This window comes from Trematomus bernacchii, unplaced genomic scaffold (genome assembly GCF_902827165.1).
Source record: "Trematomus bernacchii unplaced genomic scaffold, fTreBer1.1, whole genome shotgun sequence".
In the NCBI taxonomy this organism is placed as follows: Eukaryota; Metazoa; Chordata; class Actinopteri; order Perciformes; family Nototheniidae; genus Trematomus; species Trematomus bernacchii.
In genome coordinates this window covers 33,469-57,257 of record NW_022987571.1, presented here as the reverse complement: position 1 = coordinate 57,257, position 23,789 = coordinate 33,469, and the positions used below count along the sequence as shown (strand labels likewise).

Below are 23,789 nucleotides of genomic sequence, written 5' to 3'. Positions count from 1 at the left end.
CAAAAAGTGCACTACAAAAGGAAATCACATCAACTTGGAGAAGGAGAAGGAAAAGCAGTAATTAAGAAGAAAGGGATGGAGATCTGGCAGAAAAGGTGGGAGAAAGACCAGAAAGGCAAAGAGTATCATCAAGTGCAAAAGACAATTACAATTCATATTTATAAAGAAAGAAATAGAAGGGAGGAAATCATGATAGCTAGGCTCAGACTAAATCACACTGCATTGAATGGTACGCTGTATGTCATGGGGAAAAGTGACAGTGACAAGTGTGGGAACTGTGGAGTTAAAGAAGATGTGGAACATATTTTATTACATTGTGTCACCTATAGAGTTGAAAGAGGAAAATGAAGGGCTAAAGTTTTAGAGGCAGAGAGGGAGTGGAATGTAGCTGGTATTCTGGGAACAGAAGGAGAAGGAGTAAGAGCTACCAGAAAGGCACTGTTTTGAGGGAAACTGGGATAGGGAAAATAATCTAACAGTAGGTTAGAATAGATCATGGATGATTTGTTTTTTGTTTTTGTTTTGTTTTATTTTATTTTATGGTTTCTTAGTTTTATGTTTTCGATATGCTGGTTTATTAGAGGGATGACATGATGATACACACTCGTGTACAGTAGGTGGCGGTATGCAACCAAAAGCTGTTTGCGATCCGCCATTAAAAAGAGGAGAAGAAGAAGAAGAAGAAGAAGCCGCCGCCGCAGTCCGGTGTCAGTACCATGGGTGTTTCTCAATCGCGAGTACGCTTGCTTGGTAGCACATGTCTGCCGAGCATCTTGCTTCAGAAGCGAGTCAAGAATACTTCCTGCCATTCGGAAAACAAAGAGTGGAACAGGCTAGCAAGTGTGCAGGTGTGCGTCATATGAGAGGCCCCGCCTTACATCTTCCGCCACAGATTTGGGGAAATTGGTCCGTGCGCAAAGCATTGTGGGGATTTTAAGGCCGCGAAGTCTACTCATGTGCACACTCGATATTTCTCCAAACGGAGTACGCCGGGCTCGGTAGATTTCCAAGTATACTGGAGATTGGAACAGTACTTCGGCGGCACTCGATGACGTAGTATGCTTGAAATAGTGGCTCGGAAGCAGCTTTACTCGCGATTGAGAAACACCCCATATGTGTTCGCCCTACCATATGTGTTCGGGGTCCGTCGCTTACCAATGACGTCACCCATTGTGATTAGCTGTACGGTAATCGTAGTAATCAGCAGCGAACCGCTTCAACACGTGTATTTCGGTGTATTCACGGCATTCATTTTGTTATTCTACAGTATTGTTGTTTTATAGTTATTTGTTAATGTAACCCAATTTGTGTTCTTTGAAATTGAAAAGGATATCGCATTGTGTTTGTTACTTTCGTTGCAGTTGTATATGTCTTAAGTGTAATTTGGCATGTCCTATTTATGGACATGCTTTTATTTTGAAGGAGAGTTAGCGCAGTTGACAGGAAGTTGTTGTTGCTTTGGAAACAACGTGACAGAGATTAACGGAGAAAAGTAATATCTACATATAAAGACGGAGAAAGTAAACGATAACGTTTATGGTTAAGTGTTAGCACCCCCCGAAGAGGCACAAGCTCTTACGTTGATATTGGAGATTTCAATAAATTCAATTTGAAAAAAAAACGGGGAAAAAACAAACAAAACGAATATCTGAATAACGAAATTGAAACCCGAATAGTACTCCAACGAACGAATATTCGGATATTCGGGTACAGTAGGGCTGTACCCGAATAATATAATAAAGTTATAGTAAATAATAACAAATTCCAGTGTTAGAATTCCATAATTCCATATTCATAAATAAAATGATATGCAAATAACATTTTCTTGGCTGTGGACTTGTACTCTACATAATTATGTTGAGCTCATGGTAATCTAATTCAATAAACAATAACTGCAATGAACAGATAGCATTTTCTGACTCGTAAAATGATTGGATATGGTGTAATTTGGTAAATGATTCTGTGTTGAAAAATGTATATCTTTAAAAACTGCGTTGGTGTATTAGGGCGGGCCATACTAATTTTTCTTGTAAATCGATCGAGAGGGGTGTTCAAATAACGTATTTTGGTGTGTAGAACACAAATCTATTTAGATGCTTTTATTTTGAAGTTGTTGCTATGGAAACAACATGACGGAGAAAAAAGTAATATCTTCTACATATAATAACGGACAAAGTAAAGAATGAAGTGTATGTTTAAATGTTAGCACCCCCCGAAGAGGCTCAAGCTCTTACGTTGAGTCTGGAGTTTCAATACATTCGGAATTTGACCGTGTAAAATGTCCTCTTGGGTTACGGTACAGCCAATGCGTGACGTCATTGGTAAGCGTAACGGACCCCGAACACATCTGGTAGGCCGAACACATATGGTACCTACACCGGACTTGCATCGGAGCATCGGAGCCGGAGGAGTAATGAGGTATCTAGAGATGTGAGTCCAGCGGGCTGCTTGTGTTTCTGTTCCTCACAGGACATCATATGACCCGCAGATCCCGTGTGAACGCTCTACGTTAGTCAGTGGACGTCCGACAAGAAGCCCAATCATTTATAATACATACAGCTAGAGGCTATACTTTGGTTTAAACTGCGTGAATAAAATAGCTAGAGAGCTAAAGTACATTTCGTTCATCCAAAGGCACACTGATGACCTTGTGCTTTTAAGGCTTATGTAACAAACTGTATATAAAGGATTTTGTAGTATCAATCGGCGAGATGCGACCAGCGCGTGCAGAAGCTCTTCATGCCGAGCACATGGCAACTGTAATGGCGGGAGACCTGACTGCAGCATGTGCTCTTTGTTCTTTAGATCTACAATGAGTCCCACCATGGAGTTCACTACGCAGAACACCAAGTGCCCAAGGAACTCGAGGAGAACCAAGTTAAAAGATGGTTGACTAAAGTGAGTGTTCATTTGACCATAGGGGTAGGCCTATAAACAAATGATAACATTACAATGTTCCCCATTTTGTACAAGCTTGTATTTTTATATGCAAGTCATTTAATTTGAATTAATTGTAAAACAAGTGAAAACATGTAATTGCAAATAACTTCTAATACTGTTTTCCTGGCGGGTAAAGACTGCACTAGCACCCTCTGCAGGGCGTTAGGCCTCAGTACAAGCCCCCCACCACATTTACATGTGACTTTCAAAATAGTCTACTTTAAGGCTCTCTGAATTTATTATGTCCTTAATGTTTAAATTACTGAAATTGCATGCAAAAGGTGTATTTGAAATGTTTACGTCCCCTTTGCTTCATTAAACTCTATTTAAAAAAAAAAAAAACTGAAATACAGGCATCTGTGTTTACTACAGATGCGAACCTCTTGATGTATCTGTATACATGTTTAACTTTAAGAACTGTGCATGCCTTTTATAGGAATCTGAGAAACAATTAGATTGAAATGACCCTCGCTGCTGTTTCAGGATCACACTGCCTAAAGGTGGATGCTCTGAAAGATCATTTGACCCCCTACCTGAGTCCTACCTGAGGGGGGGGGGGAGTCTGCAGCCAGGAGCACATGGTGAGTGTTGGGTTGAGATGCAGCACAATGGTGTGCAATGAGAACCAAAAGGCTGCAATGATGATCAACTAGACTAGAGTCTCTGATAAATCATGAAGATTTCTTCACAGTGCACTGAGTATGCCCAATATGAACTGTAAACAAAGTGCAAACATTAGAACATGTTCTAATACTTTTCTCTGATCTCATCACCAGGTTTCTCAAGATGTTGGAGACTCTCTCTTAGGTAAGTGTGCTATTAAATCATGTTTCCTTTAATCTTCTGTTATGTGGGATGATGATTTCATAGACTAGAGTCTCTGACAAAAGATGAAGATGTCTTCACAGTGCACTGACCACATAACCACACCAGTATGTTAAACCCACGTACTGCTTATCATGTAGACTTCAAAGAATCATAACAGCTGGTAACATTCCTCTACTGACCCGTTTGAGGTGTGATTGCAGTAGATGGGCTTAACATCATCAGGTGTGTTCTCTAAACGTCTCGTTGTTTTGCCATGTGCTGGTACTGATGTCTCGTTGCCTTGCAGCTCGTCCACACACTGATGGAAGGAGTTGCTGGGACATATCCACATCTCAACCACAAACCTGGATGCTGACTCCAAGGCTGGAGTTATAATGAGGGTGAGTGTAATAATGCAGTATTGTTGCTGGGCTTTATTATAAAGGGTTACATCTGGGACTGCACTGGCTCATCATAAATGGACCATGTGATCTTGGAATTGTATGACCTTGGCTTATTGGATCTAAATGGGACTTGGAAGAGCTTTGGTTTGAGATGGTCTATGATGATTCAGTATTTTGGTTCAACTGATGCAAACTGAAGTTTACTCGCAGCGCACTGAGACACTCGGACTGTTCAGCTCCTGTTGAGAATGTGTGGCAGCCATTGGTTACTGTGATGGAGGGAGACCTGACTGCAACATGTGCTCCTTGTTCTTTAGATCTACAACGAGTCCCAGCGCGGAGTTCACTACGCAGAAAACCAAGTGCCCAAGGAACTCGAGGAGAACCAAGTTAAAAGATGGTTGAACAAAGTGAGTGTTAATTTGACCGTAGGGATTTAAATAAATGATATAATTACAATGTCCTTAATGTTTTAAATTACTGAAAATACTATTAAAGGTGTATTTGAAATGTTTACGTCCCCTTTGCTTCATTAAACTCTATTTAAAACCTGAGATACAGGCATCTGTGTTTACTACAGCTGCCAACATCTTTATGCATCTTTATAAATGTTTAACTTTAAGAAGTGTGCATGCCTTTTTATAGGAATCTGAGAAACAATTTGATTGAAATGACTCTCCCTGCTGTTTCAGGGTCACACTGCCTAAAGGTGGATGCTCTGAAAGATCATTTGACCCCCTACCTGAGGGGGGGGGGGGGGGAGTCTGCAGCCATGAGCACATGGTGAGTGTTGGGTTGGGATGCAGCACAATGGTGTGCAATGAGAACCAAAAGGCTGCAATGATGATCAACTAGACTAGAGTCTCTGATAAATCATGAAGATTTCTTCACAGTGCACTGAGTATGCCCAATATGAACTGTAAACAAAGTGCAAACATTAGAACATGTTCTAATACTTTTCTCTGATCTCATCACCAGGTTTCTCAAGATGTTGGAGACTCTCTCTTAGGTAAGTGTGCTATTAAATCATGTTTCCTTTAATCTTCTGTTATGTGGGATGATGATTTCATAGACTAGAGTCTCTGACAAAAGATGAAGATGTCTTCACAGTGCACTGACCACATAACCACACCAGTATGTTAAACCCACGTACTGCTTATCATGTAGACTTGTTACTGCTGGACTATCTTTTTTTAAAGCATGGTTGTTGTTTAGTTTCCCTTATCTACACAACCACTGAGTTATTCCAAATGACCATGAAGATAAATCTGAAGCGTAAGACGTGTGTTTGATTATTAAAGGCAGTTTCTTATGAATGCTGCCTTTTTTGGAGTGCTGTCACACTTAAGAAGCCTCGGGCTGTCATTTGTGCTGCCTCATTTCAGTGCAACTTAAACAGTGGCAGACATTCACTGGAAACCTGAGGTTTGCCTCAGCCACATTACAAATATTTATCTAACTTTTAGCCGTATAATTGGTTTTTATATGCAGGGTGCGTACGGGTGCTGGAAATCCTTGAAAATGCTTGAAATTGTACGAGGTGTTTTCAAGGTTTGAAAAGTGCTTGCATTTTGGGAATGGTGCTTGAATTTGGGATAAAGTGCTTGAAATTGTAAATGCTTTACTTCGCTTTTTAGATTAAAAGAAAATAAAGAAGTCTGAGCGCGCTTAATTGCTTCGCTTTTACATAAAACAGCTCCGCTCCGGCCTTCCCGCGCTATGCGCGTGACCGGCAAGTGTTTTTGTTACGTGTGTGACCTGGGCATTCTGATGAGAGTGATAGATGACAGTATGCCAGGAGGTTGCCGTTTCAACGAGCGTTGGCTAGCAGAAGACAAATACAAGCCATGGCTAAGACGAGGGTCAAGCGAAGCCCAAGAGTAGCCTCCTGCAAAGTGTGCAACAATAACGATGCGAGAGTCTGCGCTGACGAGCCACACACCACACGAAAGGTACGCTGTAGTAGAGCATTTTAGATTAGGCTATCGTTGCATGTAAAATACATGACACTTTTCTCTGTGCGCGGCAAAACAAGCTCGCCAAAATGGCTTCACTAGTCTGGCAGTATTTTAAGTGTCCGAAAATGACAATAAAATAGCGGTATGCAACGTCTGTGTGAAGCAGAAATCCTGCAGCTCCACCCGCTGTGACGGACCAGTGAGCAGAGCAGAACACACATTAAGAGTTAGACCTAACACACTTAGCTATTTTATCTACCTCTGGAGCAAGCTAAACTAGATATAAATATATTTATTCTTCACTGTCGGGTCGCTCATTACTGGATCAGTGAGCTGCAGGAGATACTGACGGGCTGTCAGGAGAGAGAGAGAGGGGGAGAGAGGAAAAGAGAGCGATATCGGTATCGGCCGATACTGATTCCGGCGATCGGCTCCAAAATGGGCGATCGGAGCATCCCTAATAATTGTATATGATATGTTTTATAATGATTGATCATGAAAGTGTTCTCAAAGCTGGTAAAGGTGCAGCTAGTTTGAATGACTTTGTATACTGCAGGGTAGCTTGTGAATTTACTCCAGGTGGAACTAAAGTCTGATTTAACACTTGATTATATTTCACATCATTCATCCACATCTGTAAAGTAACTAAAGGTATTAAATACATGTAGTGGAGTCAAAGTACACCATTTACCTCTGACTTGTGTTTACTGCCAACCTAAAAGTACCTCAAAAATAGTAATCAATAATATATTGAAAAGTTATTTGGCTGATTGTTTTATATTGGCTCAGCCAGGTTATATGGGATGCCCAGTCTACGTACAGATGGGTCACACATTTTGAAATATTAAACTTAGTTTTCTTTTCTAACATTTTTAATTTTTCATCCTCATGTAGAATGCTATTATGAAACACACATTTGGTTGTTTATAGCATAAAGAACATCTGATTTAATGTGAGGTAGGGAAATAATCATTTGAGTATAAGTATGTGTCTATAAATATGTAATTTACAACAGCTGTAAGATGCTTGAAAATGCACCTTGAAAATGCTTGAAAAGTGCTTGAATTTGACTTTGGAAAAGGTGTAAGAACCCTGTATATGTTGAGATAATGAGTGCTTCTGATTAGTGAACGCATTTCGTAGGGCCTTAAAGAAGTCGGAGCTGGTAACATTCCTCTACTGACCCGTTTGAGGTGTGATTGCAGTAGATGGGCTTAACATCATCAGGTGTGTTCTCTAAACGTCTCGTTGTTTTGCCATGTGCTGGTACTGATGTCCCGTTGCCTTGCAGCTCGTCCACACACTGATGGAAGGAGTTGCTGGGACATATCCACATCTCAACCACAAACCTGGATGCTGACTCCAAGGCTGGAGTTATAATGAGGGTGAGTGTAATAATGCAGTATTGTTGCTGGGCTTTATTATAAAGGGTTACATCTGGGACTGCACTGGCTCATCATAAATGGACCATGTGATCTTGGAATTGTATGACCTTGGCTTATTGGATCTAAATGGGACTTGGAAGAGCTTTGGTCTGAGATGGTCTATGATGATTCAGTATTTTGGTTCAACTGATGCAAACTGAAGTTTACTCGCAGCGCACTGAGACACTCGGACTGTTCAGCTCCTGTTGAGAATGTGTGGCAGCCAAACACAGGTCACTAACTGTTTCGCTCCGACAGGTGTGACTGAAGGACCTGGATCTGGAGGACGTGCAGACGCATGAAAAGCCGGGTGGAACAGTTCTACTGGGCTCTGCAGGGGCATGGAGTCACTTGGGAGTGAAACTCGGACTCTCCTGTCCTCCGTCTTGTTGTACAAGGCTATTCATCTAAACCAGGGGTCTCCAACACGTCGATCGTGAGCTACCGGTAGCTCGCAAGCCAGCCGCGGCGTTATGGGTGGGCCTACTGGGCCCAGGCCCACCCACTCTGTCACTGGGCCCACCCATTCATTGATCAAAAATGACTGGGCGAAAATATAGCTTCCGACATTTTTATTTTTGATTATCAAAACTAACAATTACATAATAAAATAAGAGCAAACATGTGTATCCCTTTAAAAAAACTAGTAAAAGTAACATGAATTAACGTAAAATGGACCGAACTCATAGTGGAAGCGCGAGCAAACACATCTTAGAACGTCTCGCGGACGCGTGCAGATGGTGGACAGTGGACTACTCACACACACAAAAAATATACCACACTCACTAACGATGTCACAACAATCGATGTTCAGGTTTTTAAAAAGAGTAAGAACAGAGTCGCCGCCGCCAGAACCACCACACTCATCATCCTCACAGCAGGTGCCGCCTAAGAGAGACGAGAGTGTGTTTAATGTTGTGTCCCCGCTGAGCTCAGTCCCTCTGCGGGACGTAGCATCTGTTGGAAGGACTACAGAAAATAGCATCCCAGTGCCGGACCCATCAGCCATAGATGACCCGGCGGCTACACAGCCAAAGCTCATAAAGTACCCTCAGACACTTTTCGGACAAAGGAAAAGGAGCTTCGCTGCCCACTGGTATGACAAGTACACATTATTGGAATATAGCATTAGCAAGGACAGTGTGTTTTGTAAAATGTGCCGGCATTTTAGTGAGAGAGGCGTGGCCGGCGGAGAAGATACATTCAGTCGCCATGGTTACAGGGACTGGAAACATATCGACTATGCTCTCAGTAAACACGAATGCAGAGCAGCTCATGCAATAGCTATGGAGAGAAATACAAACTACAGACAGTGCGAGAAGTCTGACCATGGAACCATCCTCCATCAGCTACTCAATCCAGAGGGCCGACAGGGAGAGATCATTGAGAAAAATCGGGAACACATAGAGTTTTACCGGACATAATTCTCATGTGTGCAAAGCAAGAGATTCCTCATTTCATATTGAGACTAAATATCTAGGGAAATGATTAAGAAACGTAGAGCTAAAATGTCGTGCCATTTGCAACTACCGGAGCGCACCCTGACGCGGCAGGCATTCTCCAGCCCACATCAGCAAAGCTTATGAGTGTGAAGCAACAGTATCTGCTGCCCAGCTGCTTTAGTATGAAACGTACGTTCAGCTTATGAAAGCTCTGCAGTATCAGAAGGAAGTAGCCTAATGATAAATCTGCAGCCTCTGAAAAGTGCCGCGTCAGAGAACCAGTGCCTTTTACGCACGGCCGCTCACTTCGCTAGATCCGCTAAAAAGTACATCAGCCTGCAGTCTAACCACACAGACACACATCAGGTGCTCGCTCATTATTCCATAGTCTGCCGTTGTATGCTCTTTGTTTCTAAACGTATCAATGTATTGTGAACCAAAACAAAATAACATGCAGTAGTTAAACATTTAATTTCACTCATTGCGGCGTGCCGCTTAATCATTTAAATAATATTTAAGCTTCTTATAAGTGAAAATGTTGAAAAGAGAAGGGTTTAGAAAAAGTGTCTTTACTATAGGGATTATGCATTACACAGTTGCCTACAATGATATGCAGGCATTTATTTTTATCTTATTTTTGTTAACGAGAAACATCTATTGGAACAGGCCCAGACGAAATTAGATTGGCCCACCCACAATTGAAATCCTGGCGCCACGGCTGTCGCAAGCCCTCAATAAGTAGCTCGCCAAGCAAATCCAAAATGTAAAAAATACACCAAAAATAAAGGAAATGTAATTAAAAGAATCTACCCTATGCATAAACGAAACCTAAATCATAGCGAACTCTATCTACTTACTACAACTCTATATCTATCTAACACCCCTGCTCCCCCCACAATGAATATCGACCAATCACGTTCTTGCTTGATTTGCGGGACCAGCGTTGCAGTCTGGAAGAAAAGCAATGTGGAGTAGAGATGGAAAATCCAGATCCTTTTACGGACTCAAGGTCTTCTGAGTTAGTCATTGAAGAGATCCGGATCATACAAGTCCTTTGAGTCATATGAATCATTATCACCAAGAGTGTAGAAATCCTACCGGTGAAACAGGAGCCCATAGTCTCCAACTTCAAATAAATTCAAATGTTAGAGCTACTAGTGAGTCAACTGTTTGTGTATTTGTAATTTTGAATTTGTCACTTGAGATTTGCATTTCACGAGCATATTAAACTAACGTTACATTAACCTACACAAACATGATCTAATAACGTTTGTGTCTTAATGCTTGTTTATTGCATTATCTGGCTTCTTACTTCTTACTGGGTGAAGTCGTCAAATCATCTGTGCACAGTATGCATCTACGTTATCACAAACAGAGCTGACACTCACTGAGTCTGAAAACCATGAGGAGTCCGAAACCGTTTGCTGTTTTGCACTGTGTGGAGTAATCCACTCATTCAGTCCGCTCACCGAATCTGAGTCTGCTGTTGACTCGTGCATGATGAGTCTGGATCTCTGGATCTGCTACGGTTACGGCTCTGAGTCCGCACGAGTCTGCTATGTTTTGCACAGTGAAGGAAGTTCCCTTGATTCAGTCAGTCAGGATTTGCAAATCTGAGTCTGCTGTTGACTCGTGCATGATGAGTCTGGATCTTTGGATCTGCAGGAAGTTTCACTGATCTGCATCCCCTATGATAAGGTATGGAACTTCTGCCAGCTATGCTACTTGCTAAAGGCTAGGCAGATGGACTAGGGTACGTTGTAATGTGATTTTACATGTTATAAGGAGAGTAGCGAGTGACGCAATTTATAGTTTTAATTTGTACATCACCAGGACTCAAAGGACTCGGGTTAATGGAGAGGGGAGACTCGTCATTACTAGGATCCGGGTTAATGATCCGGATGAATCAGGACTCACCCATCTCTAATGTGGAGCGGCACCTCACCGCTTCATAAGGAGTTTAACCTTTCCTTCTGGCAGAATCTACACAACACATCAGCCCCATTGAACAGCCTAGTCGTGCCAGCCTATACAGCACATGAGGGGCAGAGTTTTACTGTGTGTGTGTTGCAACTTGCATATTTATTGCACTTGACGCACACACACATGGCGTAATTTCCACTGGAGAGTCCAGTCCCCCTCACTTTTCGAAATCCCGTTTGTGTCCCTGCACTTTACAAATATTTTTTAGTGAGAGAGAGAGAGAGAAATATATTGTATTTAAAAGGGGAGTGATTAGTAAAATATGCAAAAAGAAAGAATGCTAACTAGGTAACATGAATAAACCAGTTTAAATGATTTGTTATTGGTTGTGATCATATTCTAAAGATGTTTGGATTATTGAAAAGTATACAGCTCCCTTTCATCTGAGCGTTGAGAGCTGTTTCCATAAATTCATCTTGTGCTCAAAGTGCTCCAGATTGATGCATTTCACTTCAACATTTAAAAAAAAATCTTCCCGGGGGTGCATGCCCCCGGACCCCCCAAGAGGATGTGAGGTCCACCCCCAAAATAAAGCAGTTAAAATAATTAAATTGAATACAATTTATTTTAGTAAACACTGAAAAGGGTCCCACAGACCCAAACAGCACACAAAGGTTAAAGGTAAGCATATCATGTTAAAATGTGCAAAATATATACACTGCAAAAAAAGAGGACTAAAAGTAGCTCACGACTTGTTTTATTTTTTGAAAGTAGCTCTCATCCTAAAAAAGGTTGGAGACCCCTGATCTAAACTGTTCACTACATTGACATGAATTTGTATTTGAAGAATTTTCAAATAAATGTTTGACAGAATGGACACTGCCTTTTTCCTGTTATTACAACATTATGAACTGCAACAAGTGGAAATCTGTTTTGTTTGTCATGTGCTATGCTTTGCTCAATTTGAGTGTGTGGAGTATCTGAGCTGTTCAGATTCAAGGCTTTTATTGTCATTTGTACATAGCTACAGTGTAGATATGTCAATGAAAAGATTAGGTCACAGGCTCCTTTGAATTGAATATAAATGGTGCAAGGAGAGTACAGTAATTGGAATATGATATATTAATTTGTAAGTTGCAAACAGATGGATGTTCAGGTGTTTAACAGTCTTATGGCCTGTGGAATGAAACTGTCCCTGGGTCTGGTGGTTTTAGACCTCATACTGTGGTCAGTGTGGAGTTTTTACATGCTATAATGTAAAGTTAGCCTCTTTTCACATGGCAAGCTTCAGTGTAACCTGATAGCATGTGTGCAGTTCAGAGTTTGACACTGCACCCTATAGCTTACAGCCATAAGTCTAGATACTTTCTCCCCTGCCACATGCTAAATGGACTATACAGTGTATACTTATACAGTGCTTTACCCAGTCTTTACGACCCCACAAAGCGCTCTACATGTCATCATTCACCCTTTCACACAGCCGTGCCGCTCAAGGAAGCTAAACATTCACACAATAACCGCGTTCACACCGGAGTACTTTTCACCGTACTTTTCGCGTTTAGTTCCGTTAGTACCCCTTATGTCGCGTTCACACCAAAAAGAGCACTTCATCTCCGGAACTTTTATCCCCATTTTTAGTGCCTGCTGAGAGATACTTTCCTGGGGGAAAAAAGTGCCCCAGTTCTGATTGGCTGGGCGAATTGCAAACCACGCCCCGTACAACTCTGAAATGTTTTGTAGAGCCGCCATTTTATTATCCTGGCATTAGCATTATTAGCATTAGCATTCGCCCAGTGCACAAACACAGAGAGACTAACTTATGGCAACACAAAATAAAACATGGGAGCGGTGGAGATGAGGAGGTGTTGGCGTTCTGGTGTTTTACTCGGAAGGCTTCAGTAGAAGCTGCTGGGAGTCCCAGCAGCTTCTACTGAAGCCAGTCCCCAACTCCGGGGACTCCGGGTGGCAGTATACGCCGTGAAGTTGTTTGTGGCCTGCCAGTAAACCCAAAGCAGAAGAAGACGAAGTGACGTCAGCGGCTCATTTGCGTAATCTTCCCTCAGGGAAAAGTACTCCGGTGTGAACGCGATCTGTACTAAATGCCCTGGGGTAATAAGTGCCGGCACTAAATACGGCAAAGTACTTGGTGTGAACGTGCCTACTGTTGGCCATGCCGTGAGCAACTCAAGGTTAAGTACCGTGCCCTTGGCTGCATTGGCTGGGATCGAACCAATAGCCTTCTGGTTGAAAGATGCCCGCACTCCTTCTCAGCCTCAGTCGCCCACATGTTGGGGCGACAGAACTTTTCTCAAAGTCAACTAAAGACCCCTGACAAAGGTACATGGATTTTTCATCTCTCATGCATAAAAGTGCAACCAAATCTTTATCATTACCTTAAGCTTAAAGGGTGAATAACTAGGATGTTTGTTAAATCCATGTTTTGGATTCAGATTCCTCTATATTTCATCAGGTATTACTTTTATCGTTCTAAGTGCATGACAAAGCAGTACATATAGCAACTTGTGTGCAGGTCTTTACTGTGCCCTTATCCTGGAAAATTAAAGAAATTAACATCTGTTATAATCCAAATAAAATGGCAATATAAGGTCACTTCGAACTATAATGCAAAACACATAATGATAGGAGGATCATTTATGACAAATGTAACTCTGTAATACCTGGTTGCAAATAGTTAAATTATCTTAAAATTAAAAATACTCCTAGGAGAGGACAATGCAAATGCTGCTGCCCAACATGAAGCAACATGTAACCTGAGGGACATCATGGAGTGATAGACGTCACACACACCAACAACACACATCTTGTGTCCATATGTTTCTGTTTTGGTGGTCATGCCACAAGGGGGTGGGGGGGGGGCGCCAGCTAAAATCTTGCCTAGGGCAGCAAATTGGTCAGGTCCGGCCCTGTCGGCGGCAATCGATGACGTAGTATGCTTGAAATAGTGGCTCTGGAGCAGCTTTACTCGACATTGAGAAACACCCGAGTGTCTCCGTCCCGCTGTCAGTACTCCAGACTCCCGTTGCTGTGTACGTGTCGCCCGGTAGCTCTGTCCGGACTGTATGTAACCGCCAACCGGAACACGTCGGTTTGTTGACGGCTCGGTGTCCAGCGGTCAGGAGCTCGCTCGGTGGTTCGACTTCTGATGCTAGCAGGGAGGCTAGCTGACGGTCTGACACAAACTCAGGCTAACGTCACTGAAGGTAAGCGAGTATCTGTTGTCATGCTGGCTAACGTTAAACGATAAAAAACACTAAAATGGTTTACTGAAAAGAGTTAGTAAGCGTTAAACTAGCTGTCATACGCTGCTAACCAGTGTTATTGTTCTAGTAAACCCTGCAGGTTAGCTAAGACTAAACTAAGACACAGTGTAACATTAGCTAAAGCGCATTGATGTGGAATTGGAAGTAGTTGTAACTAGTACACTTACCCAAGTACATTTACCCATGTACTGTACTTAAGTACAATTCTGAGCGACATGTACTTTACTTGAGTATTTTACTTGTTTGCTACTTTGTACTTTACCACTACAAATTAAATGAATAGTGTACTTTTATTCCACTACATGTATTCGATACCTTTAGTTACTTTACAGATCTGGATGAATTATGTGAAATATAATCAAGTGTTAAATCAGACTTTAGTTCCACCTGGAGTAAATCCACAAGCTACCCTGCAGTATACAAAGTCATTCAAACTAGCTGCACCTTTACCAGCTTTGAGAACACTTTCATGATCAGATGAAACATATCATATATATTATTCTGAAATGGACCAATCTGCACAATGACTACTTTTACTGACGCTACTTTAACTATATTTTGATGATAATACTTTTGTACTTTTACTTAAGTAGCATTTGCAGTGTAGGACTTCTACCTTTAACAGAGTATTCCTACACTTTAGTACTTTTAATTAATTACATGATCTGAGAACTTCTTCCCCCTCTGCATGCTTAAACCAACTGTATGTCTTTTTGTTTTTTGCAGATCTAAGGAGAGACTCAATGTGTTTTTGGAGTCTCTGAGAAGTTTGTCTAGCAACATTGTTAACATTCTGGAGCTGAACCTAAACTCTCATCTCAACCTACTCACGTGTACTAGCCGGTGCTAACTTGCTCATTAAGCACATTTGAAGGTAATGCTCCTGAACGCAACCTTGGCAGCTCCAAATGTTGCCAGGTTGAACCAAAGACATGTAGAGGAGAAGCCTGACTTCTAAATGGCAGGAGGGGTCACCCGTGGTATTCAGCTGCACTGCTCCAGCACACCCACAGGTGTGTCTGTGGCCTGAGGACATATTTGAACAAGTATTACAACTTCAGCACTGGCAGTTCATGCATGCTTTCCCAATAAGGGAGTCAGATTAGCTGAGAGTCTCTGCATCTTAATTCAACTCCAACAAGCTCTGTGAGAAAGCATGACAGCTGTGGTGAGCAGAGCGTGGGGGTGGGTGCGCTCCTGGGGGGGCAAGAGTGCTGCGTCAGAGAATAACACAGAGGTGAGAGGGGGCCAGGAGCAAGGAGTCAGCAAACAGGGCCAGAGGGGCTGGACCTCCTGGATCTGGGGAGGGTGGAGGAGTGAGAAAAGCAGTCCGGCGGAGGAGTTCTGGGAGGCGCAGGAGAAGCTTCAGCCAAGAGAAGTCGAAGTCCTCAGCGCCAGGCAACAGGTGACCAATCCAGAGTCTAGATGGTGGAATAAGTATCTCCCAACTTCTTACATTTCATGGCCAGAAAAAAGCGAGCCAAGCGGACTGAGACAGAGGAAACGGGATGGAGGTACGAGTGACGGTGACGGGGAGGGGGACTTCTCCGACTACGGGACGCCTCCTCCCTCTCCCATACCCCCTTCCTCATCTCCTTTTCGACTCTTTGCTAACAGCTGGAAGGTGGACATCCTCCCAGAGCACTACGACATCTGCTTCAACTTCCTGCGCCACCTGTTCGATCTGTTTGTGGTGGGCTTCCTGTGGACGGTGTCCCCCCCCGCCAAGCTGATCCTGGAGGTGTTCGGGGTGCAGGGGGCTCTGAGGCTGTGGCTGCACGGCATGGCCATGTTTTTCGTGTCTTCGGTGGGAATGGCTGGGCTACTCTGGCTGATCCAGGAGTACCTCCCTCAGTTCGCCCTGATCTACGGCATCATCCAGGCGCTGGTGATCTCCGTCAGCGTGCGACAGAGCGTGATACTCGGCGGGGAGGAAGAAAAAGAAGAAGTTGAGGAGGAGGACAAGGAGACAGAGGAAAAGAAAGACAGTTTGGAATGTGAAGAAAAGCTTGTGTCTGTAAAAGACAAAGTGAAGACAAGTTAAATTTGAGGTAAGGCCCACCATTCCTCATGTCTATGTTACACTTCACCACATCACAAGTGTTTCCTTTTCTCTGATGCTTTGCGTGACATTCCACAAATACCCAAATGATGAACCTCTTAATAACCATCAACCGCTGAAGCTGTAGCATTGTCACTGCAGGTAGTTTAGCTCAGGTCAGTTTCCAAGTCTACATTGACTCCAAATCATCCTTCTTTAGTGAGGCTTGGGGCCTCATTTATAACGCCTTGCGTAGGATTCACGTGGGAAGGTTGCTTACGTAGTACAAAGCAAAAAAATAGGTACAGACATTTTCCGACATTTTCCGATTCACAAAACATTGCGTACCGGCGAGGGAAGTGCGTACGGCACATCCTCCGCCTGTTTCCCTTTTATAAATCACAATCGACTCGAAATGCGGCGCAGCTTTTGCGGGCTTCACGTAACGCCCATATTTGCTTATAAATAGTCAAAGAAACGCCCATCCATCCATTCATTCATTTTGACTGACTCCATGAAGAAGATCGCAGGAAATGACGACAGAACAGCTAAAAAAGACATCTCACACCGAGTCAGATTTTGGTTATTTTGGGGAGGTCGAGATAAATCATATTGTTTGGTGGATGCAGTTTGAACCAGAGTAGCAGCATGGAGGTCGGATCGTCACCAAAATAAATAAATAAGTGGTCCGAAAAAAGTTAATGACAAAAAAAATACACATAACCTTCCTCAGGCAGTGTGTTTGTCCCGGGGACAGGAGACACCCCCTTGATGAGAAACTGTAAGAAATGATGGGGGAATCCCTCCGGAGTGGAGTCATGACGACTGGATCTGAATAATTTTGTTGTATTTGGTGGTTTGTGTTCCAGCTGTCGATCAGCAACTATATATCCATAATCCACCAGTTAAAGGAAATACAACTAATGTGTTGTGTTATATTAGCTGTACAATTTACCACATATGGTGTTCTTAGTTTCCATACCTCCTGTGTTTTACGAGCGACTTATCAAGTCTTGGCAAACGGCATAAAACACGATTAAACGTGATAGTATATAAAACCATGCTCGTATCTACAACCTATAGAAATGCAAAACGGCGTCAGTTTAGACGTAATTCTGTCCTCCTGCTTACCGCATCATTTATGAGAAAACATTTCATAACATTAACACAACATATTCGAGGTGGTTTTAAATAACATATCCGTATTTATTTATTTCTCCAAGTTATGTTTTTGTGTGCACTGAGGAGTCTCAAACAGGCTTTTGTTTAATCATTTTAAGATTGGCTTTAATCAATGTTTGAAAATGAATTCTTCATATATGATAAATGAGGTAACATTTTATTTATGGTATTATTTCCACATATTTCTCTCCATTCTTCCTTCTGCCAACGGTGTCGCAGTTTCTCGTCTCTCCCGTGTGTGTGCTTAGTGCGTACGCATGGGTTAGAGTTTGCGTGGAGGACAGCACATTTTCCAGTCAAGTTAGTATTTTATAAATCACAAACATTGCGTAGAAACTGGCGTACGCCATTTTTTGAGCGTATATCCCTTTATAAATGAGGCCCCAGGTCTGGAGGCTCTCACTCCAGTGTGGGCGGACCTCACCCCTCCAGGCTTCATAGAATCAGAACACCTTTATTCGTACAGGCGGGTTGATGCTGATCACAGACGGCCATAGTGAACGTTTCTGGATCCATAGTGACCGAAATACATAAATCAATATTTTTTTGTTGTACGTTTTTATGAAATCCCTGTACTTTTTTTTGTGAGAGTATTTCCTCTATACGGGATCTTAATGAAAATGGATTTTGGAACGATTATAATATACTCATAATGGTTTATTAGAGTGCAATATTTAGGTACTTGTACTTTAGTTTCCTTCAATTTTTTGCCTCTACTTCACTTAATTGAAAATATAAATTAATTTAATATTTAACGAAGTAAGTGTTAATACAGCTACACTTTTTTTTCTCCGAATTCTGAGATTGAAGTCAAAATTTGGCCTTTTTTTCTGGCCCTCATCCTCTTCCATATTAAAACAAAAGAACAACATTTATTTGTTCTATTCTTTTCTAACTGCCAGGGATATTCTAATGATCATATTTCTTTAAACTCTTACATACCAAAATCAGTGTTTGGCCTTAAAAATCCAGTATCAGTCAGGGGTTATAGCATTAACCGGTAACTTTACAGATACAGACACACGATAAAAAAACATCTCTAAGTGGTTGACCAATCACAACAGAGCCAGCCAGCTAACCAATCAGAGCAGACTGGGCTCTGGTTTCAGACAGAGGGTGAAAAGAGGTGCTGCAGCACAGGCAGGATGAGAAAAATAAAGAGCTTTTTGAACATTAAAGCATGGAGACATGTCAGAGTAGAGATACTACATACTGATATACAGCTGAACATCAGCAGGAGAGGACTCTTTAAAGTAGAGACACTACATACTGATATACACCTGAACATCAGCAGGAGAGGACTCTTTAAAGTAGAGACACTACATACTGATATACACCTGAACATCAGCAGGAGAGGACTCTTTAAAGTAGAGACACTACATACTGATATACACCTGAACATCAGCAGGAGAGGACTCTTTAAAGTAGAGACACTACATACTGATATACACCTGAACATCAGCAGGAGAGGACTCTTTAAAGTAGAGACACTACATACTGATATACACCTGAACATCAGCAGGAGAGGACTCTTTAAAGTAGAGACACTACATACTGATATACACCTGAACATCAGCAGGAGAGGACTCTTTAAAGTAGAGACACTACATACTGATATACACCTGAACATCAGCAGGAGAGGACTCTTTAAAGTAGAGACACTACATACTGATATACAGCTGAACATCAGCAGGAGAGGACTCTTTAAAGTAGAGACACTACATACTGATATACACCTGAACATCAGCAGGAGAGGACTCTTTAAAGTAGAGACACTACATACTGATATACACCTGAACATCAGCAGGAGAGGACTCTTTAAAGTAGAGACACTACATACTGATATACACCTGAACATCAGCAGGAGAGGACTCTTTAAAGTAGAGACACTACATACTGATATACACCTGAACATCAGCAGGAGAGGACTCTTTAAAGTAGAGACACTACATACTGATATACACCTGAACATCAGCAGGAGAGGACTCTTTAAAGTAGAGACACTACATACTGATATACACCTGAACATCAGCAGGAGAGGACTCTTTAAAGTAGAGACACTACATACTGATATACACCTGAACATCAGCAGGAGAGGACTCTTTAAAGTAGAGACACTACATACTGATATACACCTGAACATCAGCAGGAGAGGACTCTTTAAAGTAGAGACACTACATACTGATATACACCTGAACATCAGCAGGAGAGGACTCTTTAAAGTAGAGACACTACATACTGATATACACCTGAACATCAGCAGGAGAGGACTCTTTAAAGTAGAGACACTACATACTGATATACACCTGAACATCAGCAGGAGAGGACTCTTTAAAGTAGAGACACTACATACTGATATACACCTGAACATCAGCAGGAGAGGACTCTTTAAAGTAGAGACACTACATACTGATATACACCTGAACATCAGCAGGAGAGGACTCTTTAAAGTAGAGACACTACATACTGATATACACCTGAACATCAGCAGGAGAGGACTCTTTAAAGTAGAGACACTACATACTGATATACACCTGAACATCAGCAGGAGAGGACTCTTTAAAGTAGAGACACTACATACTGATATACACCTGAACATCAGCAGGAGAGGACTCTTTAAAGTAGAGACACTACATACTGATATACACCTGAACATCAGCAGGAGAGGACTCTTTAAAGTAGAGACACTACATACTGATATACACCTGAACATCAGCAGGAGAGGACTCTTTAAAGTAGAGACACTACATACTGATATACACCTGAACATGAGAATAATATGTCCTCTTTAAGTAATTGTTGGGGTAAAATCTATTGGTACAGTCTGCTTATCAGAGTGATGAGTTCATATTTGACTTATGTTGATTTGATCATAGTGCAGGGTTTGTCGTTTTCTCTTCAATTCTATGCCGATCTCTGTAAACACTTGTGAGCTGTTATTCAGAGAGCTGTGTTTCCTCCACAGGATGAGGAGCTGCTGTGTGTCAGCTGATGAGGACCTCCAGCTGGACCACACACACACACACACACACACACACACACACACACACTGCTGCCCGGCTTAATAACTGTATTGCACCTTCATTACACTCCTACCAGTTCTGCTCATATCACTTTATGTTTAACACTAATGAACTGTGTCTATGGATGTCTGTCCTCACTTGATCTTAATGCTGTCACCACAATATGGACATTACAAGGTTGAGTAACCACTACTACAACGCCATGAATGTTGAAGCAGCATGTAGGGTCAAGAAGAGAAAGCATATTGAGGAAGTGTTGCAATTTATTTAGCTAACATTTCATTTCCTGACTTAGGGGACTACGTTGTTTTCTGATTCACCCTGAGAGAGTTTGGGACCAGGTTATTGCCTTTGGTGAATTTTGAAAGGAAATCGACAAAACCAACACAGCCGGAATGCCTCAGAGAGAAGGAAAGAAATGTGAATCAAGGAACAGAATTCTGAAGGTTTTTAGTACTACAGATATCAAAATCTTCAGCTTCTAAGAGAAGAACATGAACAGTTATCCATATTGAGTGAATTTGGAATCATAAAGGTCTATCCAGTCTAAGTGCACTTCAAACACTACCTGCTAAAAATCATCCCATCTTTAATTGAATTCAACTGAAGCTTGAAGCACAGAAAATAAGCATGAGTTTCTGTCCCATCTCCAGCTGGCTCCAACTAACTTTACCACTAGAAAACACGGCACAAAGTTGAAAGCAGGTATGAGATTGATTTGATTGTTTGTACAGAAATCCTACTACCGGACTACAAACCGCAATATTGCTTATTTAACAGTCTGTGATTAAGCTGCTTAGTATCTATTTATGAACCAACCAATCAGACCTGTGACATCACATCCCTGTTTTTGGGGCGGGGTTTATTCAACAGAAGGCTAACATCCAAATATGGAGACGTTCTGAGGAAGCAGTAACTACACCGTATCCAAGCCATGACAAATGTTGTCTCTTAAAAATAAAATATATATATATATTTTCACACCGAAGACTAAATGAATGGAATGCGATGGAGTCTTTAGAGCCATAGAGGAACACTCAGCTGTGAGTCCTTCTTTCTACCTATTCGTCTGTTTGCAGCGCAGAGTGCTGTTGTGAACCCGGAAAGAGTAACCAAAAGTTTTATGTTAGAATTGTATAGTAGGGATCCCCAGCACATAGAAACTGCCGGAAGCTAATCTGCATATGTTGGGCAATTTGCACAGTTAGCATAATTTGCATTCATTAGCATTATAGCCTATGCAGACAATAGTTAAATTGGGTTTGCCAAGTTGGCCAATTTTGGAGGGGTTTTGGGGGTTATTGAGGATGTTGAATCCATTCCTGACATTTCCAGGTTCCATAATGGCAGTTTTAACCAGAAAGTGGCCATACTTGTACTCCCGGTGGGCTGATCTTAATTCATTTTGGGTCGACTTTAAAGTTTTAGGGGACTCAAAACTTCCATTTGTTATCCATAACATTTCAGAAATTGATTCAACATATTCAATATACCTTAAAAAACACACAGAAAAAAATGCAGAAACCAGCCAAGCTATTTTATAGATATTGTTTGCATATGCTATTTAATGCTAATGAATTCTACTTATGCTAATTGTGCAAATTACCCGACATATGCCAGTTAGCATCCTGATCTGCTACTATATTGTTCTACTATACATTTCTAACATCAAACGTTGGGGTACTCAACAACGGGTTCACAGTGCTGGAAAGTAGACTTTATAAATGTGTTTTGTACTTGATATATGTTCATAAGAGCTGATGCCCTGTGGAAGAGAAGAGACATTTGTTGAAGACTTGACCATGTACAGTGCATGATGTACTTAACGTTGAGAAAAGACTCAATATGCTCCTTGCTCCTTCCATGAATCAGAAATGTGACACATAACACCAGCAGCACACATGCATGTGTCATGATGGTTTGTTGCTTTGGTTCTTATCTGTGCCATGATGTTTGTTTCAAACTTAACATTCCTACCAGTATGTGATTTCTGGACTTTAATTGATGTCATGCTTTAGAGTTAAAGGTACAACAGTGAAAGTGCACAATAGCATGTTTTTCCTACACTCTGTTGTATTTAAACATATGTGACTTGTATTACACATTCTCTCTCACAGCATGTGTGTATCGTTTGTTATCCAGAAAGCACCGTTTGTATCACAGCCTGTCAGATGGAAGCGTTTGTGTACACTTATATACAATACAAGTGTAAAAATGTAATTTGTATTACAAAGCAGAACCACTACCAACAATACAAAGTGATTTCCAGTGTATCCCTAAGCATAACACCGCCACAAAGACATCACAGTGAACATTACATGCTCCCCTTTTAGTTTTGGAAAGGCAATGTGCAACCTAGAGGTTGAAATTAAATTAGAATCCTGACCCTTTTATAAAGAGCTGAAACAATCGGTCAACAGAATATATATTTGCAAATATTTTGATATTGTTTGAGACTTTTTCAGAAACTAGAGGTGGAGAAATCAATAATGAGAATAATAGTTGCCGCCCTTTATTCAATAGAATTATATTGTTAATTAATTAATTAATTCATATAAAATGTCTTTCACTAAGAAACTAAAAATAGGCGTTCCAAAAGCCTGTTGACAGTTAAGTTTGCACATTATCTGCAAAAATGAAATAAAACCATGCATTTCACTTCCTTCTGATTGTAATGATGGTAGTGTTGTGCCAAGGAGAGTACTCAGAAGATCATTAGGACCCTTTTTATTTTCATTTAAGAAGAATTCATCTAATAGGATTCATCACAGAATTCTGGCATTTTTTTTATTTGCTCGGATCTCAAAAATAATTTCACATGTGGCCCTAATGCCTTTTCAGTATTTTACAAACAAAACAATAGGATTTCAAAATTGTATTTTGCTAAAGGAAATTTGAGCTCATGTACATGTAAATCCCAAGATGACACAATGTGTACATCTGTGTTGCCTTTAATTCATCACATATTGCAGTCATATGGTGAGGAAAGCTATTTTGATAAGAGCAGTGGACACACTGACTGCTGGACCACTGCATATCTGTGCTGTCATTGAACTGAAAAGTGAACTAACTGTACTACGCTACACTGAGGCTCAATAAATATTCTCTTTATTAAACTGTCTGATTGTATTTATTTCCTACACTCGTATTTTACACACTTTAAAGGTCACCTATTATACAAAAGGCACTTTTTGATATCTTCTATACATAAATATGTGTCCCCGGTGTGTAAGGAGACTCACAAAGTGTCCGAAAATAAAACCCTCTCTTACCCACATCTCTAAAAACGGGGGTACAACACAACGGAGCTGATCCAGATTTGCTGCGGTCATGACGACGTCAAAAAAAAAATGAGGATTACTGG

At 41.4% G+C, this 23,789-nt stretch overlaps 1 protein-coding gene, 1 long non-coding RNA gene and 4 other non-coding genes across 9 annotated transcripts; all 6 read left to right on the top strand.

Moving 5' to 3' along the window:
* Nucleotides 1-2,316: 2,316 nt before the first annotated feature.
* On the top strand, nt 2,317-9,860 carry LOC117479230. Of its 4 annotated transcripts, none has more exons than XR_004555546.1 (10): nt 2,317-2,430; nt 2,806-2,898; nt 3,377-3,521; nt 3,717-3,747; nt 4,055-4,148; nt 4,469-4,561; nt 4,844-4,934; nt 5,130-5,160; nt 7,401-7,494; nt 7,792-9,860. It is a non-coding gene; the product is annotated as an uncharacterized LOC117479230 (long non-coding RNA). The 4 variants fall into 4 exon arrangements; XR_004555544.1 differs by having other exon boundaries at nt 2,320-2,430; nt 3,424-3,521; XR_004555545.1 differs by having other exon boundaries at nt 2,321-2,418; nt 3,424-3,521.
* LOC117479247 lies at nt 3,575-3,642 on the top strand. Its single transcript, XR_004555552.1, has one exon. It is a non-coding gene; the product is annotated as a small nucleolar RNA SNORD52 (small nucleolar RNA).
* On the top strand, nt 3,792-3,859 carry LOC117479255. The gene has a single exon (XR_004555560.1). It is a non-coding gene; the product is annotated as a small nucleolar RNA SNORD52 (small nucleolar RNA).
* On the top strand, nt 4,988-5,055 carry LOC117479246. Its single transcript, XR_004555551.1, has one exon. It is a non-coding gene; the product is annotated as a small nucleolar RNA SNORD52 (small nucleolar RNA).
* Nucleotides 5,205-5,272, top strand: LOC117479245. Its single transcript, XR_004555550.1, has one exon. It is a non-coding gene; the product is annotated as a small nucleolar RNA SNORD52 (small nucleolar RNA).
* A 3,992-nt stretch (nt 9,861-13,852) lies between the features above and the next one.
* Nucleotides 13,853-23,541, top strand: cunh6orf47 (chromosome unknown C6orf47 homolog). The gene is made up of 3 exons (XM_034126272.1): nt 13,853-14,119; nt 14,906-16,230; nt 20,368-23,541. The coding sequence occupies exon 2, from the start codon at nt 15,336-15,338 to the stop codon at nt 16,221-16,223; it is 888 nt and encodes a 295-aa protein (XP_033982163.1). The 5' UTR covers nt 13,853-14,119; nt 14,906-15,335; the 3' UTR covers nt 16,224-16,230; nt 20,368-23,541.
* The last annotated feature ends 248 nt before the right edge of the window (nt 23,542-23,789 follow it).

What these genes read in the sequence shown, in the direction of transcription:
- cunh6orf47 (XM_034126272.1), top strand. Translation starts at nt 15,336, where the DNA reads ATGACAGCTGTGGTGAGCAGAGCGTGGGGGTGGGTGCGCTCCTGGGGG.